Source organism: Sordaria macrospora, chromosome 7, assembly GCF_033870435.1.
Source record: "Sordaria macrospora chromosome 7, complete sequence".
NCBI lineage: Eukaryota > Fungi > Ascomycota > Sordariomycetes > Sordariales > Sordariaceae > Sordaria > Sordaria macrospora.
This window is the reverse complement of record NC_089377.1, coordinates 3,151,739-3,169,348: the sequence shown is the minus strand read 5'-3', so window position 1 is coordinate 3,169,348 and position 17,610 is coordinate 3,151,739. Positions and strand designations below refer to the sequence as shown.

The 17,610-nt window shown below is 52.8% G+C and overlaps 5 protein-coding genes and 2 non-coding genes across 7 annotated transcripts; 5 read left to right on the top strand and 2 right to left on the bottom strand.

Annotated features, from left to right (window-relative positions):
- Nucleotides 1–12: 12 nt before the first annotated feature.
- SMAC4_06977 (uncharacterized protein) lies at nucleotides 13–1,632 on the top strand (the record flags this gene model as incomplete). The annotated part of the gene is made up of 1 exon (XM_003349093.2): nucleotides 13–1,632. One exon carries the CDS (start codon nucleotides 13–15, stop codon nucleotides 1,438–1,440), a length of 1,428 nt encoding a protein of 475 aa, XP_003349141.1. The 3' UTR covers nucleotides 1,441–1,632.
- An 898-nt stretch (nucleotides 1,633–2,530) lies between these two features.
- On the top strand, nucleotides 2,531–4,946 carry SMAC4_06978 (uncharacterized protein; the record flags this gene model as incomplete). The annotated part of the gene is made up of 1 exon (XM_003349094.2): nucleotides 2,531–4,946. One exon carries the CDS (start codon nucleotides 2,531–2,533, stop codon nucleotides 4,637–4,639), a length of 2,109 nt encoding a protein of 702 aa, XP_003349142.1. The 3' UTR covers nucleotides 4,640–4,946.
- Nucleotides 4,947–5,242: 296 nt separating this feature from the next.
- SMAC4_14132 lies at nucleotides 5,243–5,314 on the top strand. The gene has a single exon. It is a non-coding gene; the product is annotated as a tRNA-Met (tRNA).
- A 405-nt stretch (nucleotides 5,315–5,719) lies between these two features.
- SMAC4_14131 lies at nucleotides 5,720–5,791 on the top strand. The gene has a single exon. It is a non-coding gene; the product is annotated as a tRNA-Glu (tRNA).
- Nucleotides 5,792–5,825: 34 nt separating this feature from the next.
- On the bottom strand, nucleotides 5,826–9,309 carry SMAC4_06979 (uncharacterized protein). The gene is made up of 4 exons (XM_003349095.2): nucleotides 8,698–9,309; nucleotides 8,551–8,634; nucleotides 7,708–8,497; nucleotides 5,826–7,651 (listed from the first exon to the last, which is right to left on the bottom strand). The coding sequence occupies exons 1-4, from the start codon at nucleotides 8,934–8,936 to the stop codon at nucleotides 6,194–6,196; spliced, it is 2,571 nt and encodes an 856-aa protein (XP_003349143.1). The 5' UTR covers nucleotides 8,937–9,309; the 3' UTR covers nucleotides 5,826–6,193.
- Nucleotides 9,310–10,040: 731 nt separating this feature from the next.
- SMAC4_06980 (uncharacterized protein) lies at nucleotides 10,041–13,722 on the top strand. The gene is made up of 3 exons (XM_003349096.2): nucleotides 10,041–12,039; nucleotides 12,094–12,400; nucleotides 12,456–13,722. Exons 1-3 carry the CDS (start codon nucleotides 10,393–10,395, stop codon nucleotides 13,574–13,576), a joined length of 3,075 nt encoding a protein of 1,024 aa, XP_003349144.1. The 5' UTR covers nucleotides 10,041–10,392; the 3' UTR covers nucleotides 13,577–13,722.
- A 136-nt stretch (nucleotides 13,723–13,858) lies between these two features.
- Nucleotides 13,859–16,621, bottom strand: SMAC4_06981 (uncharacterized protein; the record flags this gene model as incomplete). The annotated part of the gene is made up of 1 exon (XM_003349097.2): nucleotides 13,859–16,621. The coding sequence occupies exon 1, from the start codon at nucleotides 16,349–16,351 to the stop codon at nucleotides 13,859–13,861; it is 2,493 nt and encodes an 830-aa protein (XP_003349145.2). The 5' UTR covers nucleotides 16,352–16,621.
- Between the last annotated feature and the right edge of the window lie 989 nt (nucleotides 16,622–17,610).

The following is a 17,610-nucleotide window of genomic DNA, read 5'->3' as shown; positions in this document are numbered from 1 at the left end:
AATTCAGAAACAATGGCCCGAAGAGAAATAGAAACGAAACCATCCTCAGCATCAGTATCACCCCGACCACTGGAAACCGATAAAGCTACTCCCGGCTCAGCAGCGCCTCTATCGGAATTCCAAAATCTAGGCAACGGTATTCTCTTCTTTGATCCATTGTTATCACCATCACCATCACCATTACCATCACCACAATCCCATAACCATAACCATAACCATAACCATGAGCACCCCCAACCGCAACCGCAACCGCAGCCACAACTCATAATCCTCTGCACCTGGCTAGGCGGCGCCACCCCCCGGCGCATAGCCAAATACACCTCCGGTTACCGAAGTCTTTTCCCTACCTCGCCGATCCTAGTGATCCAAACCGTCATTGCCGATTTCACTGTCCGTTCTGAGCAGGCTATTAGGAAGAATTTGGGACCCGCTAGGGATTGTGTGAGGGATATTCTTTCCCGGTCCAGTTCCAGCTGCAACTGCAGCTCCAGCTCCACTTCTAACTCAGCTCTTAGACGGAAAACGAGCCCGGGCAAGGGAACGGCGGAGACGGGGACAGGAGGGACGGGAATCCTCCTCCACATCTTCTCCAACGGCGGCTGCCACCTCGCCATCCAACTCGCCCATCTTTACCTCTCCTCTTCCTTATCTTTTACCCCCTCCCAACCGCCCATTGCACTACCAGTAACCCTGCAAATCCTCGACTCCTCCCCCGGCACCTTTTCCGTCAGCCAAACCTACGGCGCAGCAGCGCATTCCGTCCCTTCGCACCACCCGTGGCTTTTGCAGAGTATCGAAAGGTGGGGATTATGGGGCGCCGTGGTCATTATCGCGGGACTACAAAAGGCATTGCCGAGGAGTGTGGGGGAGGATGTGATTCGACAGAAAATTTTGGGGGGCGTGGGGGTGGATTTTGAGGGGATGAGGGGGGAGGTTTTACAGCCCAAACTTTGGAGGGAGGGGGGAGAGGAAGGAAATGAGACGGGGAGGTTATATCTGTATTCGAAAGCGGATGAGGCGGTTAGTTACAGAGATGTTGAGAGGCATGTTAGGCAGGCTAAGAGGCTGGTGAAGGAGAGGGCGGTAAAAAGGGGATTGGGAAGGGGGAAGGTTCAAGATGAGGTTGAAGGGTTGGTGAGAGCCGAGAGGTTTGAGACGGCGAGTCATTGTTCTTTGTTGATGGATGATGGGGAGAGGTATTGGAAAGCTGTGAGGGAGAGTTGGGAGGGGCAGATGGAGAGGAGAAGGCTGAGGAAGAGGGAGAAGGAGAGTAGATCTGAAGAGGAGTGTGAAGACGGGAATGTTGTGTTGGGCGCCATGGATGAGCATGGAGAAGGGCAAAAGAGTGGCAGAGAGCCAGGAACAAGGTCTGGTGTTGAGGAGGGTGTTGAATCAAGAGACGATGAGCTTTCTAGAAGAAACCGGCTGAGCAAGCTCTGATGAGGTCAAGTGCAGCTGGCGCTTGGACTATCGAGGTTGCGATAACCTGGGAAACTTGGTGCGGTTTCGAGGATACCTATATTTCATCATGAGCAACGCGACCATTCATTGGCGTGTCTGTTGGTTCGCGGCAGGGGATTACGTCGAATTCTGATTGTGATGGCAACGTACCGGAACAATCAAATAAACATAAACTGAGCAGCGGCAACGCGCTTCCCCACAAAGGACATCATGGTGAACTTCGAAGGCTTGCAAAGTGAAAGAATCGGGTACGGCGGGAATCCTGGATTGGTGACATTGGTTCGCCTTTTAGCCCAGGGTTGATCCACATTTTAGCCCCCATTCACAAATCCCAAGGCGGTTAAGCGCATGAACAAAGCTGGGGTTAGGGCGGTTGCTGGGATCCACTGTCGTCTCCAACGACTCCAACTTGTGCAACTCCACAATCAACCGCACCCCAACGCAACCTCCAACTGCAAAACCTGGGGCAGTGAACGTGTGTGTGGTTCGGTTGGCCCGTCCTCCCCGGAAACTAAAGAAAACAAAACAACATCTCAGAAAAGGCTACCTGCTTGCCAGACAGCGGCAGTCCCAGCGACATTGTGGATAATTCCCGAAAGACCAAAACAACCCCCCTTGTTTCGGAATATCGTCCGATGGGCTCAAACTCCACTTTCATCCCAGAATCTGCAAGTACAAAGTCGCAAGCGCAGACGACACCCGGCCCCATCGGCTTTTGTTTACTTTCAACCTTCCTGAACTTGCCATATCAACCACGGCGACCTACTTTTTTTTCCGCGACCGAGATCCAAACAAAAGCCACGTTAAAATCGAGAGACGCTCATACACATTCGACTTCAAAAAGCCGACGATTTGTGTGAGCGTGAAACCCGGGGTTCACACCGCCTAACCCACATCACATGCAACGCTTTGCATAACAGTGCTTGAATCCATCCAGAAGTAACACCACCAAAACAAGCGAGTTCGCAGGCGACATACGCCACTCTTCTATCGCCCAACGGAATTCGTTCGAGATCCGATATAAACCGATCGAAACTTTCATCCATTAGCGTATCATACCACAACCCCAATGGCGCTTTCATCCTCATTATCATCGCCCAGTGGAGCCGTCTCCAAGCGGCAGTCTCAACCCATCGGCTGCGCTCCAAGGAAACAACTCAATAACATCGAGGTCCTCAGTCTGATGCGCCAGCAACGAGAATATCCGAGCCCACTTAAAGAATGGTCCCCCGTCCACCCAGGCATCCAGCTTAGGGTAAACCTGCTCAACAAACTGCTCTCGGACCTCGAGTGTACCCATGTCCGCCTCCAGCAAGAGGCTCAAAAGACCCAACAAGCCTCCCAAATCGTCCAAGACTTCGCCGCCTGGCCTTCGATAGCACCCGAGTATGCCGCCATCAAGGCAGCCAACCCGTGGCTAGCAAAACAAGCCGCCAAGTATGCTCGGCCGGTCATCGAGAAGGAGTATACCCAGGCCATTGCGTTTCTGCAGGCTCGGCAGAGGAGGGAACAGTTGCCAGAAGGGGAGAAGCTCAAGAGGATAACGTCCGGGGAAGAGAGAACATCAAGTCCGCTGTCGAGTCCCGAAGAACATCGCGAGCTTAGGAAAAAGGCGAACAGTCAGGACTTGCGAGCAAGTCCCATCACCCACCAAGGCTCGCCTGCTCACCGTCGACCAAGGACGCCCCCGGAGAAGGAAGGAAACGGAAGACCGAAGACGCCAGAAAGGCCCACGCCTAATGTTGCGCGACGACCGCAGAAGACCCCGAGCCCGCGACAAAAGCCGCCAGTCAACGAGATCAAGAAACTGCGCCTTACACCACACGGCCCGAGCAAACCTTCACCTTCCCAAACTGGTAGTACTCCGTCTGGTCTGTCTCCCAGTCCGATGATGCCGAACCAACTCTCGAAACCGAATGCCTCGCCGTTAGCCTGCGTAGAATCTATGGGCATCGTCCTCACCCCCGAACAAAGACTCGAATTCTCCCAGCGCGCCGAACAGCTGGAAGCCATGGCGTATCTTGAGTTGCGTTGGCATAGATTGCACTACGCAATGACGGAGATCCAAGGGTTCTGCGTCCGGGGGCTGGCGGAGAGGGAAAGCGAACGGATAGCCAAGATGATGTACCCGATACGAAGACGCAGACCAAATGTTGGTGGCAACGGGGTTTCTGCGCTGCGGGGGTTACTGGCGGGCCTGGACGAGGACGACGACGTGACGCTTTTCGGTAGCGACGATGATTCAGCCGACGACTTCGACGATGATGACGATGACGACGAGTTCGAGAACGAACTGGACGACTATGAAAAGGAGTGGGAAAACGAGCTGGAGGATTCGGACCTGGACGACGATTGCGACTCGGGAGAAAACGATGACTCGGATGAGGACGACTTCCCCGGCTCAGCAGTTGAGTACACCCGCAAATACGTCAATCGCGGCGCCGTCAACACCAGTAACACCCCGACTCTCTTTGCCCGCGCCGGAGCACAAAGTAGGCTGTCCATGTCCGAGGACAATGAGCAGCAGCAGCAGCAGCAGCAGCAACAACAACAACTTCCTCTCGACCCTCACCACCCAACGACCCTGCCGAACACGCCTCCCGTCGTTTCAGGCATCAAACCCGAAACCGAAGAGGAGCCCATCGCCCTAACTCCCCCCGCCACACCAAAACCCGCCCCGCGAAAAATCAACCTCAACCCGCGCAACGTGACCCTTCCACCTTCCAATCCGCGGTCCTCAACGCTGAACCTCAACCTCGGTCTCGCCGGCGCTGGTGGAAACCTGAAAAACAAATCGAACCCGGCACTAGCCAAGGAGATCGACACCCTCTTACCCTGCGAAAAGGAGAACTCGACAAGCACCCCGCTTAAAACGCTGAATATCAATCGGAGTAATGCGCGGCCGCTTGGTGAGAAGAAGGGGTTGGGTATTGATCTGGGGATTAAGAGTAGGCCTGTTTTGGGCAAGTTGGGCGCATCGGCGGCGGCGCTGGTAGTGAAGGAGGTTGTTGATGGGGGAAAAGAGGAGGAGGCGGCGAAGGAGAATCAACCGCCTGTTGTTGGGAGTGGTGGTGCTGGTGCAGGTGGCGATGGAGGTGGAGGTAGACCTGGGCTACTGAAGCCGGGGCTGGGGAGGAGGTTTTCTTATCATGCTGGTGGTGGAAGGATTTTGGGTTAGTTGAAGTAAGTTGGAAGCACCTGAATGTTTATGCATGAACAAACGGATTTTCCGTTGTGAGAGAAGAGTCTGAGGCATGGAGGGATGGAATGGCATTTCACTGCAGAGAGATGTCTCAGATGGTATCTTGTTCGCTGCCATTTTGTCTGTTCCACATAGCGACGGGTTTCCTCGCAACATCAATCATTCTTGGATAAGGACGTGAAGTCGGCAAGCAGAAAAGCGACAATAACATATGGAGAAACGTGTGCCTCCCCTGAATCAGAAGGGCCGGGGCAGCGCAACGGAACATGAGCAAACGAACAAAAAGCTTGGAAATACCCGTATATACACATAGCCCTAGATGGGTGCATTTATGGTTTTAGGATAACAATTGTTATTGACCAAGATACGCATTAAATTAACTAGAATTCTGTAACAACAAAATGCGTTCATATCTGTTGTCTGCTCGAATACGCTTCTCTCTCGGTTGCGTTCATTGTTGCTGTTGCTGTTGCCTTTTTCAGGGTCTGGTAGTGTACAACATGAGTCAGAGCTTTCGGCCAGTAAAAGTGTGCGTACATAAGGTCACAAAAGAGTTCAATCTTTCATCAACGAACAAAAAGCTGCATGGCGCAGCGGAAGCGCGCCGGGCTCATAACCCGGAGGTCACTCGATCGAAACGAGTTGCAGCTAAATTTCGCATATCTTTTTGCATCATTTTTGCCTTTTCCCTTCTTTTTTCCGATTCTTGCCCTGCTTCGTTCCCTTTTTGCCCTTTTTGCTTGTGTTCGTGAGAGTTTCTCGTGCACCAATCGTTCGCTTCGCACAATACCAAATCCGTCTTCGTGCATAAAACCTGCAGGGCGGCTCTTTGTGCCATTTTGCACTTTGCGCGCTCCCTGGCATCTTGGCAGTCCTCCACTCTTTGACCAAATGCCCAATTGTGAATGGACGTGGAGCTCGTGAGATTGAGAATCTCTGCGTTGGTCGTCGGTCGTTAGGTACCAACAAAGACAAGCTCCATTCAACCACCCAGCGGAGCCGCAGACGGAGCCAGCTACTTAAGACATTCAAACAGAGCAACAACACAAGCACATATCCGGTATAGTGTAACGGTTAACATATCGCGTTTTCACCGCGAAGCTCGGGGTTCGATTCCCCGTACCGGAGTTTATTTTTTGGAATTTTTCGTTCCTACTTTCGTTCCTACTTTTGTTCTCATCTTGTTTTCTTATTTTGCATCTCTTGGACCGATATGACATTTCGGTTTTCGTTTTACGCGCATCAACTACCCAGACTTTGTTCAAGTCTTTGCACTCACTAGCTTCCTGGCGGCGAGCATTCATTCATTCATTCATTCAGAACTTGGGAATGGGCACAGCAATCGGACTTCATGTATGTGCAAGATGTTATTCATATGTACAAGATGTTCATGTCAAGATATTCACACTGAAAGGTCAAGTTCAACAACCAAATATTGTCCCTCCGGCCATTCACCAACCGTGCCATCTAATTCCATCCGCGGGCATGCATCGGTCGTCTCATGCACCGCTCGTCTCATGTACCTTGAGTTCACAAGCACTGCGAATAGTAATCATTCTGCTTCTGGCAAGTCCAAGGCGACACGCAAACCGTCGGGCCCGTGTATCCGATTCCGCCGCACTGAGCCCAGCGCTGCGCGAGGTTAGTGCCGGTAGGCGCCGTCGCCGACGAGGTTTTGCTGCTGGTGGTCGACGACGACACCTTTGTGGTAGTTGAGGTCGAGGTAGTCTTAACCGACGAAGACAAAATAGTCTTGACAGTCGACGTTACCAGCGTGGTCGTAGCCTTGCTGGTGGTGGTAGTGGTCACATGGGCCACAGTCGAAGTCGAAGTAGTCTTCACCGCGGACGAGGTGGTAACAGGAGCGGTACCGCTAACAGAAACCTGCGCATAAAGCACACCGCGGCCGTTGGTACCGACATACACCTGCCCGGCAACATTTCCGGAGCCGACGACCTTGTTAGCGGAGATGGACCCAAAGCCTTGAGAGCCTTGGACGTCGGACCAGGTAGCACCAGCGTCGGTGCTAGCGTATAGCTTGTTTCCGTTGGCGCCGGTGCCAAAGGCGTATAAGTTCCACGAGCCAGAGGCGGAGCCGACGCCGAGGGAGATGGACTGCGTGTTGGTGACGCTGCTGAACTGGGTGAAGGAGACGCCGAAGTTGGTAGAGCGGAAGATGCCCACGTCTGTGCTGATGTACAGCTCACCGGCGATGGTGGGGTGGGCGACGATATCGCGGACGGACTTGGCGGACCCCAAGGCGCCCGAGACGGCGGTAAAGGTCGCGCCCGTGTCGACGCTGCGGTAGAAGGTGCCCGTGGTGGAGCCGGCGTAGAAGACAGTGTTGTTGCGCTTGTTGGAGGCGATGACGGCGCCTGAGGGAAGGGAGGCCACGGCGGTGAAGGTGCCTTGGTTCTGCGAGCGGAGGACGCTGGCGTTGCCTGAGGACCAGACGATGGTGTCGGCGTCGGCGGAGTAGGCGACCGTGCCGCTGCTCTTGGTGGTGTCGGTGCCGGAGTGGGCGTTCCATGAGGCGCCGCCGTCCGAGGACACGGCGACTTGTTGGGAGCCGGAGCCGTTGCCGATGCGGACTACGTTGGCAGGCTTGTTGCCTGCGTAGTCGACATCCGTCGAGCTGGCCCATAAGGGTGTCATCCAGGGAGTCTTGGGAGAGGTGCCGAGGTCGGCGCTGGTCTTGAAGGTGAAGCCGCAGTCGTCACCGACAGCGGCGAGGAGCTCGGTGCCACCGGGGGCGGAGGCGAGACCGAGGACGGCGAACTCTTCGATGCCAACGGCAAAAGACGAGATGGACACGTTGTGGACGGTGTCCCACTTGGTGAGATCGTGGCCACCGTAGACGGTGAGACCGGTGGCGTAGAGCCAGTGGTCGCTATCGAGGGGGTTGATCTCGAGGGATTCAATCATCCAGCCGAGGCGCTTGCTGTCTTGAGAGATGAAGCCGGCCTCAATCCAAGGGGCGTTGTTGGCCTGTCGGCCAGTTGGGTTAGTACGTTGCCAGAAGAGCATAAAAGAGGATATCTTACGGTTAATCCGTAGTACCAGTTCTGTTCGGGATAGGCGGCCCAATCCCAGATGGGGGACCAGGTGTTACCGGAGTTGGTAGAGCGGAAGATCTGGGCATCGGGCCACCACGAGTTCAAGCTGGCCACCATAATGGTACCGGGCTTCTGCATGTCGACACCCAAGCCACCAAAGCCAAAGTAGAGGTCGCTGCCAGAAACGGGAGTGATGTTCTTCCAGGTACCATTGGCGATGTCGTAGCGGTAGACGCCGCCGGCAGTGCCATCGTAGGGACCGGTTCCGTCGCTGTAGGTAAGGTAGAGGGCCTTTTCGGTGGGCTGGAGCTTGCACTTGTGAGGAAAGTATGTGCCAGGCTGGCCAGCGACAGCGGACCAAGTGGCACCGGCATCGTTGGAAACCCAGACGGAAGAGGTGCTGTTAGTGGCGGAACCAACAAAGATGCGAGAAGTGGCGCCGTTGATGGTAGTAGAAGTCGAGTCGAAGGTAACAAAGGCAAGACCCTGCTTATCGTTGTTGTAGCCGTTGCTATCAGATGGGTCTACGATGTAGTCGCCGACGGCCGTGAACGAAGACACCTTGGAGAAGGTGACACCGCCGTCTGTGCTCTTGTAAAGACCGTTGCCGCTGCGAGCACCAAAGTAGATGATCTTGGAGTTCTTGGGATCGACAGCAAGTCTCTCGCCCATGCCACGACCGGGCATGTTGCCTCCAACCTTGAAGGGAAGTTCAGTGATGGACCATGTGTTGCCCTTGTCAGAGCTGCGAATGATGGCTCCATTGTTGGGGTCCCATCTGGCGCTTTGTTAACCCATGTCGATGGGGGCGAAGGACTCCTCAGGACTTACGAGTTGGTGTACATGCCAGTGGCGGCATAGACCTTGTTGGGATCTTGAGGATCGAGAGCAACGGCATCAATACCCCAGTTGCCCCTGATCATGATATGGTCAGCATATGTCTAAAGAGGAAGGGGATCGAGGACATCTAGTACTTACCACTTGGCGTCCGTGGTGATGGAGTCAGTAACGGCAGTCCAAGAGTCATCGGCATTCAGTCTATAAAGACCACCAATGTCGGTACGAGCATAGGCAACGCCCTTTTCCGTTGGGTGAAAGACAAAGCCAGGAACAAAACCACCGCCACCACCGATGTTGACGTTCTTCCAGGAAGCAGCAGCCCTCACAGGAGCTGCCGCGGCTGCTAGAAGCAGCTGAATGACCGAGGAGCTCTTCATGACGGGCCTATCGAGAGTCGGCACAACAGTTGGAGGTGTCGTTCAGCAGAGCCTCCAAGAACAACGGTCCAGACAGGAGATCACCATGCAGTTAATATATCAGACAGATCCCCACACTGTCCCAGTACCAAAGATCGAGGACGGTTCCCGCCGTCCGCCAAGGACCATGGCATCTCTACCCGTCTACCCGGAGAGTGCGTAAGCCATGGTTCGACGATATTCGGAAGCGGCTGCCATGGCTGTGAGTCGGTGTAAGTGGGGGCGACGGAGGGATTGTTTCTTTCGAGGACTGACTGGCGTGCTGGAACGTCATGCTCCAGAGCGGACGGAGACGAGGAAGAGAGTAGACAAGCAGGAGGCTCAAAAGAGAAAAAGAGACCGAGAATTCCACAAATCGGTTGGTATAGCGAAAGGGGGGCAGTACAGACTGCCGGGCCCGAGTTACCGTCGTTGCTACTTTGGTATGTGGAAGCGTGGAGCATCAACCTCCGCGTTTCACTTTCCGGGACATCGCGTGCTTGTCGACGGCAGGGGGACAAGGGCCAGGGGTGGCAATAGCCGAAACCGTGGAGATCGGATTACATGTGGGCGACGAGGAGATTCAACTATTAGAAGCGGTTGCCCTTTCTGCAATCTATTTCTTGATCATTGGGTTGTTCTGTTTCAAGTCTGGTGATGTTTTTGTTTGGGTTGGAATTTGAACCGTTGCCGAGGAAAAGTGGGGTGCACAGGGTAATGAGGTCGGTGCTGTTAGCAGGAACCAAACCGTGATGGATCGCGCACTGAATATCGAGTTCTTTCCATGGAAAAAAAGAAAAGCAGATAATCTACAGAAGAGGAGCCTCCATAATATTAGCTTTGGTTGCTTTTCCTTCTCACTTCGATTTTTCCGTTTCCAGATATATGCCTGTGCATAACCAAAAGTCGGAGCAGGGAAAGAACCGTGCTAACACATGCATCAAGACCAACCCTAACCCGGAGACTTACAAGCCGTTCATCCCTTCTCTTCCTCTTCACCACCCCGCACTCTTCCAATGCTTCTCTCCCCGCACGTGCATCGCTGCCATGTTCCGGCGGTGGGATGCACACCGTGTGGCAGCTGACCCTGGAGTTGCAACTTTGGGAAACACCAAAGCATCCGTTGGAAGGACATCATGACCCCAACCATCCAACACTCCTACCAACCCTGATCTTGTCAATTGGACACTCGAATGTCAAGTTTGAAAGACTTCGAGAACGACCATCGGCTTGTTAACTTGGGGAGGATATAACTAGACTCCCTCTTCGACATCCTGCATTTGTCACCTTCGCACACGTCGTCCTCCTACACCAAACCGCATTGTCTTCAGATGATCATCCCTTTTATTCGAGACTCTGTTATCACTTAATTGTTAAGGTTTTATCCTGGTTCCTTACCTTCTACTAACACGAACGACATTCGCAACACCTGCCCAAAATGGCATCAGTCTTTCCAACCTCAAATCCGGACTGGAATAACCTTTCAGTCATTCATCGCAACACTCTACCTCCCCGAAGTCACTTCTTTCTCTATCCTGACAGCGAGAAAGCATTGACTCGCGATGTCTCCCAGGCCAAGGCTCAGCTACTCTCTGGCGAATGGAAGTTCAACCTATCCAAGTCGCCTCTTATAGGTCCGGTTGGCTTTCAGGACTTCGATTCCTTCGAGGACCCAGACTGGAACCCCATTCTGGTCCCAGGCATGTGGCAGCTCCAAGGCTTCGGAAAAGGTCCCCATTATACCAACTTCAACTACCCATTTCCGGTGAACGTTCCGCATGTCCCCATTGATGAGAACGAATGCGGCCGCTACGTGACATACTTCCAACTCGCCCCCGAGGATAAAGACCATCAGCTACGACTTCGCTTTGAAGGTGTCGACTCGGCTTTTACAGTTTGGTTGAATGGCAAGGATGTGGGTTACTCCCAAGGGTCACGGAACCCATCCGAATTTGATATCACCGAATACGTCAATCTCGAAGGAGACAATATCCTTGCTGTCGAGGTCTACCAGCGATGTGACGGTACCTACATCGAGGACCAGGACCAGTGGTGGCTGAGCGGCATCTTTCGCGATGTCTGGATACACAAGTTTCCTCAAAAGTCCCACTTCGAGGACATCAAGGTCTTGCCCACACTTGATGACGAGTACAAGCATGCAAAACTTCGTGTCACTGTTGACCTCAGTACCCCAGAAAAAATCGTTTTGAAGCTGCTGGATCCAGCTGGGAGCGAAGTCATTCAGGGAACCGTGTCTGGACAGCAGTCCACTGTTGTCGAGTTCAACGTTGACGAACCGTTGAAGTGGACCGCCGAAATGCCGAACCTCTACACTTTGGTACTGAGCTTGCCAGATTGTGCTCTGACTGAGAGAGTAGGCTTCCGTCGCGTTGAACTCGTTAAGGGCGTCTTCTCCGTCAACGGAAATCCTATCAAGTTGAGAGGCGTCAATCGGCATGAACATCATCCTGATTTTGGACGCGCCGTACCCTACGAGTGGCTCAAGACAGACTTGTTGCTGATGAAACAGCACAACATCAACGCTATTCGGACGTCTCACTACATCAATGACCCTCGGCTCTACGAGTTGGCGGACGAACTCGGCCTATGGATCCTGGATGAAGCCGATCTCGAGTGCCATGGCATCTTTATCGTCGGAGGTGATGGTAACAAGATGCTCTCCGGCAACCCGGACTGGGAGGAGGCGTACCTTGATCGCGCACGCCAGATGGTCATGCGTGACTACAACCATCCGTCCATCATCATCTGGTCACTTGGCAACGAGTCCGGGTATGGCAGCAACCATAGAGCCATGTACGACTACATCAAAAGCGTCGACACCAGTCGTCCTATTCACTATGAAGGTGACTGGAACGCGCATTCGGCGGACATCTTCAGCAGAATGTATTCATCGGTTGACGACATGGAAGGTTACGCAAAGCAGGAAAATTGGGGCAAACCTTTTGTCTTATGCGAGTTTGCCCATGCCATGGGTAACGGTCCGGGTGCTCTTAAAGAGTACATTGAGCTTTTCTACAAGTGGCCTAGACTCATGGGAGGTTTTGTGTGGGAATGGGCGAATCACGTATGTGTCTCGAAATTCAGTTCGGATCTTTGGATTTGACTAACAGATAACCAGGGCCTGAGAACCAAGAACGTAGATGGAGAAGAGTACATGGCCTACGGCGGTGACTTTGGAGATGAGCCCAATAACGGTAACTTCGCCTTGGACGGCCTCTGCTTCTCCAACCATACTCCTACCCCTGGACTGCTGGAGTACAAGAAGGCCATCGAGCCTGTCCAGACACTCAAGCTTGAAAACGGTAATCAAGTCCGAATCATCAACCGATACGACTTTGTCACTCTAGACCATCTCAAGTGCTTCTATTACTATTCAGACGATATGCTCGACTGGGTTGAGAAACGGGAGGTTAAGGTCCCCAAAAGTATTGCCACAGATCACCCTCATCTTCTAAACTAAACCACTGACACGAGCGACAGGAGTCAAGCCGCACGAACAAGCGCTAATCACCATCTCTGACCTCCTCGGCGCCGAAAACCTCAAGGCCGCCGGCCGCCACGACTGCCACCTAACCCTTGAATTCTCCCTCGCCTCTGCAACCGCCTGGGCAGAAGCCGGCCACATCGTCGCCACCGGCCAACTCCCACTCACACCCCCCACCAACCCCTTCGCCAACCTTGAGCCCGCCAGCGACATCCACTTCGACCTCCTCTCACCCAACCTCCTCTCCATCATCAGCTCTAACAACACCTACGAATTCGACCTCTCCATCGGCGCCCTAACAAGCTGGAAACGTGGCTCCCCTTCGTCAGGGGCAATCAACATCCTCACCACCCCGCTTACCCTCTGCCTCTACCGCCCGCAAACCGACAACGATCACGGCTGCGACTTTGGTCGTAACTGGACCTCTAGTCACTTAAACCTGGCCAAAAACCACGTCCTCTCTACATGCTGGGACCCTTCTCCCGCCTCCGGCTCTCCGCCCACAGTAACGGTTAAAGCCCGTTTCGCCCCGCCCGTACTCAACTGGGCGCTCGAGACCACAACCATCTACTCCTTTCTCGAAGATGGCAAGATCAACATCAAAATGCACGGTAAACCCATCGGCAACTGGCTTCCCCGCGCCTGGGCACGATTAGGGTTAGAAGTAGGTTTGCGGGACGTACGCTCTGCTTCATGGACCGGTCGCGGGCCGGGGGAATCGTACCGCGACAAGAAGGAATCGCAACTTATTGGTTCCTACACCAAGACCATCGATGAGTTATGGACTGATTACGAGTTCCCGCAGGAGGAGGGGAACAGGACGGATGTGAGAGCTGTGGAGTTTCGGACGGAAAGGGAGTGGGAGTTGCTGCTGGGGGCGATGTTTGTTAAGCCCAATGGCAATAATACCAGTTTCCAGGCGAGTAGGTATACGGTGCAGGATGTAGAAGCGGCGAAACATCCTTTTGAGTTGTATAAGAAGAGGAGGGAGGATACGGTGGTGCATTTGGATTGGATGCATCATGGCCTTGGAACGGGGAGTTGTGGGCCGCCGACGAGGCCGGAGTATACGCTTTGGGCGGATAGGGAGTACGAGGTTGAGATTGTGCTTTATTGAGTCCTTTTGGGTGTAAGACATCCGTCTTTTTCTGAACTTTGAAGTTATGTTGAGTATTCTGTAACGCATATCGACCTAGGTACTTGTGGAAACTAGATAATCTTCATCATTCGATCCACTAAACGGTAGGGTCATGATAAGAAACAGTGGAAACGAATATGATTAGCAAATCTCATAGTGAAAGCCCCTCGAAAGCCCCGACTGAGCAGCGGCATGGATGGCACTCGATAGTGGTTGGTTTTAACACAACCATGGACCAGTGGTTAGCCTTTGCATGATGTCCTATATCACTCGCACCTCCATCTCCCTCGTCAGGCTCGCCATTTGTGGCCATTTCTCTGCAGGCAGCTCGAACTTATCGCAGTACAATCTTTCGTAGAATGTATGAGTCCGCCCATCCAACATCCTTGTTACCGGCCGGAGTATCATTCCCACGATTCTTTGATCGGGCATAGCGGGGTGGTAATTGCATCCTACAATCAGCAGGAGAAATCCGATTTCTCTTTCTTTGCCAGATTCATCCTCTTGGAATAGCCATCGGGGCGATTCAAAAACATCCCTATGCCATTCGAAAGGCGATGTAAATAACCATCCTTCTTTCCACTCCTTCGGTTCATTATCCATCTGACGTCTCTTCCACTCCATTCTCACATCCATAACCGTTCCCCTAATATTAAGGCTGAGAGGTGTCTTTCCGTTGCGTGACAGACCGAGAATTCTCGGGTTGTCATCCTCCCAGTCCAGTAACTCATCGCCACTGAATTGTACGCCAATCCTCAGGCAACTGTCAAAAATGGAGATGCAACCAGGTTGATATTTTGGGGTTCTCCAACCAGCCACTGTCCAGCTGCCAAATATCGACCTTCGGGCCTGTTCTAAGTGTAACCCACCACGGTTGCCCCACCAGTGCCTCCATGTAAGACTGTAAACCAAACTGTAAGTAAGGTCATTCTCGCCGATTTCCTGAGCCTTCGATGCTCCTTCATGTGGATCTGCATACTCAAACCATGTGCCGAAAGAGCACGCCCGTGTCTTGCCGCAAGGAAAAGTCCCATGTTTCTCCCATGAACGAAGTGGCAGAATAGGTAAACCACAAAACAATTTGAACACTGAGGCTCCAGCTGCGTGCGCGTACATTTCCATCACGCCGGCAATGGCATTCAAAGCATCAGTGTCGTAGCCAAGGTCCCTCAACCCGTATTCACCCAACCTCTCCCAGACCGTCAAAGGATTGTGCCACTCGCTGGTTCGCGGAAACACCATCCGCAGCTTAGTCCCTTGATGGTGCGTCAAGCCACCAAAGGACAAAGCACGAACCTCATCAAACTCCTCTCCTGGACCGGGAATTGGAAGGGACAGCACTTCATCGCCATGCATCTCCTGGCACTGAAAGTAAACCATAAGATCCGTGAAGACGAGCCTACGCTTGGACAACAGCCCTTCCTGGTATGTCCAGCCTCGAGTGTTCCATTTGGAGTTGGCGATAGTATCCATCGGAGCTTCGTATAGCACTAGAGAGATCTCGTCGCTGATTTTGACTCCCAGCTGCGGAGTACGAGATCGCGAGCTAACCCCGGGAAGTCCATATTCCGGCCCTTCTCCAGCTGCTGCTATGATTGTCAGAGTGGAAGTAGAATAAATTCTGCCCATATTCAGAATCTGTATTTGCTTGGCGACTTCGTCGTCTTGTGGGATACAGTATCTATCTACCCATAGGTATCGGTATCCTAGTTGGCTGACGACCCGCATCGCGTCACTGATGTCTAGGGGTATCTCAGAGGGGAGAGCAGGACCGCTCACGCCATTGCGGTTCATTGATTGAACAACTGGTCCGTTAACCGTCCCAGCCGTTCCCCAGAGATAGCTGAGTGTAACAAAGCTTGCCATCCGATTGGCGTCATTCTCTCTGGGAGGGAGAGGGATAATCCAGCCCGTGGTGCAGTCAATGACCAGAAGACCGGCTATAAAGTCCGCGTCCACTTCTTCGCATTGTGAATGTGTCGATTGGCAGAGTTTCAGCCACTTGCCGATAAGATTAAAGTTAAACCTGTCAGGATCCAGCTTCCTTCCTAGAAGGCCACTGCCAGAGCCTTTACCTCGGGTCAAGGTGTTGCTGCCATTGTCAACCATACGCAAAATCAGCTGCGGGGTAGGCGAGCTTCCAATCACTCTGCCCATTCTTCCCTTTTGGAGTTTTCGCAAGTGCAAAGCCGCAACATCTTGTGCACCATGAGACATGAGGGCCCCCATACTGCCCGGTGCCTGTAGCGTAATTCCTTCCAGTGAAAGGTGCGGCATTACTATGCAGTACCATCGTTCTTGTTTTGTTGGAACCAGATCCAAGCGGACTTGACACTGATACAGAAAAGCACAGAGTGAACAAGTCGGTGCATGGCTATCCAACTTGCCCAGCAAGCCTTTGAATCGATTTGTTCGAGATATGAATTCATACCCGCAAGGACACTCTGGCTGGTGTGATCTGATCGTGACTTTATTGTTGGGCCACGACGTTATCGAACAGTCATGAGACCTGAAAAGTGAATTGAAATTCACTTTTCGGCAAGTCCTGCACAAACTTGGATTCCTCTTGTTGAAGCCCACCTTTGGGCCGGCCGCTTTGTCCGCCATTTTGTCGTGTTTGTCATTCCTCTTTCCAGCATCATTGTTACCGTTCTCTTTGGCGCTATCATTGTTGCGGTCTTCTCTGTGGCTGTCGTGTAGGGACACTGCGAAACAACAACCCAGAAGATCCGTGAAGGGAGACGAGCGCGCCATGGTTGGGTACGCTGGGGTGAGGGTGAATGTTCTACCACAGGGTAGAGACTCGCGTTGAGGAAGAACTGAATAGCGGGATCCAATGTAGGAAGGACGCGAATACGCAAACAAGTGCTTTTAGTCGTGACGACCTTGCCCAGACTGATATGTGTATACCGGGGTGAGCCCGGTGCAATGTCAATACCACGGACAAAGGGCGGCAAGAACAACAACAAGATAGAACCCGTAAGTTTAATTGTCTTGAAGCTTTTGGCAGATCTTCGGCGGCGATTCGGAGCTAAAGCAAGATCTGATGAGGAGTCGAGGTTGAGGTTGTGCCTGCGGATTTGTGCCGACTCTTGGAGATTTCAAGGGCCTCACAGGTCAATCCGTCTGTCAGCTCATGGAGCATACCTGTACAGCTGGCAGCCTGACATCTCCTCGGCTTGCGTGGTTCCATACACAATGGGCCATGTGGGGCAGGCATCTAGCAATTGGTGCAAGCACGAACGACTGCAAAAACTCGAGCCCTTCGTTTTTAGCTTTCCAAAGTCTTTTCATCAGGGCTCAAACCCCCTCTGGCCACTGCTGTGGTTTTCACTGGTAGTCGGAGCAGCCTCGAGGCCAGACGAGTAGTCCAACTGACAGACGCTATGTATCAGATAGATAGATGCCTTAGGACTGGGGTTTAAGAAGCGAACTCGAGCTTGCAATGCTAGAGGTACCTCGAGTATACTGAGAAAGCGACCAGACCTCGGAAGCATAAAAAAAAAAAAAAAAAAAAAAAAAAAGAAAGGCCCGAAATTTTGCGATGGTTCATCTGCTTGTGAAGCTGAGCAATGGGAACGAAAGACCTGGAGGTTTGTGAGTTGGAGCAATTTGTGATATTCGGAAGGCGCTCCATCCAAAGAACTTCTACTCTGCAGATCGGCAGTGTCTTCCTCCCCGTCCCTCCCGTCATCCCAACTTCCCCATACATCTTTCAATCCTGCCATCCTAGAGGTAGACTTACGTTTCGAACTCCGGCCAACCATCTCTTCATCTTCCCCAAAGCAAAACATCATGCCTCACCTCCGAAGTCTCAATAACTCTCCCCTTCATCCCTCCAACCCAAACACATCTCTTTCCTTCCCTCACTCTTCTTCCCAAGTGAAATCGGAAGCCTTTCCCCAATCTTCCTCGCCATCCCAAACCCCGTCAAAACCGGCATTACCCTCCCCGCGCTAACCACCACCATAACATTTCCCGGACGAATGTCATTATGCTCCACTCCCACCTCA

Bases quoted from the DNA above. Each gene is read 5' to 3' on its own strand.
- SMAC4_06979 (XM_003349095.2), bottom strand. From the start codon at position 8,936: ATGAAGAGCTCCTCGGTCATTCAGCTGCTTCTAGCAGCCGCGGCAGCT. The intron at 8,635-8,697 runs GTAAGTACTAGA...TATCATGATCAG, and splicing joins ATCACCACGGACGCCAAGTG to GGGCAACTGGGGTATTGATG. The intron at 8,498-8,550 runs GTAAGTCCTGAG...ACAAAGCGCCAG, and splicing joins ACTGGCATGTACACCAACTC to ATGGGACCCCAACAATGGAG.
- SMAC4_06980 (XM_003349096.2), top strand. From the start codon at position 10,393: ATGGCATCAGTCTTTCCAACCTCAAATCCGGACTGGAATAACCTTTCA. The intron at 12,040-12,093 runs GTATGTGTCTCG...ACAGATAACCAG, and splicing joins TGTGGGAATGGGCGAATCAC to GGCCTGAGAACCAAGAACGT. The intron at 12,401-12,455 runs GTATTGCCACAG...CACGAGCGACAG, and splicing joins GGAGGTTAAGGTCCCCAAAA to GAGTCAAGCCGCACGAACAA.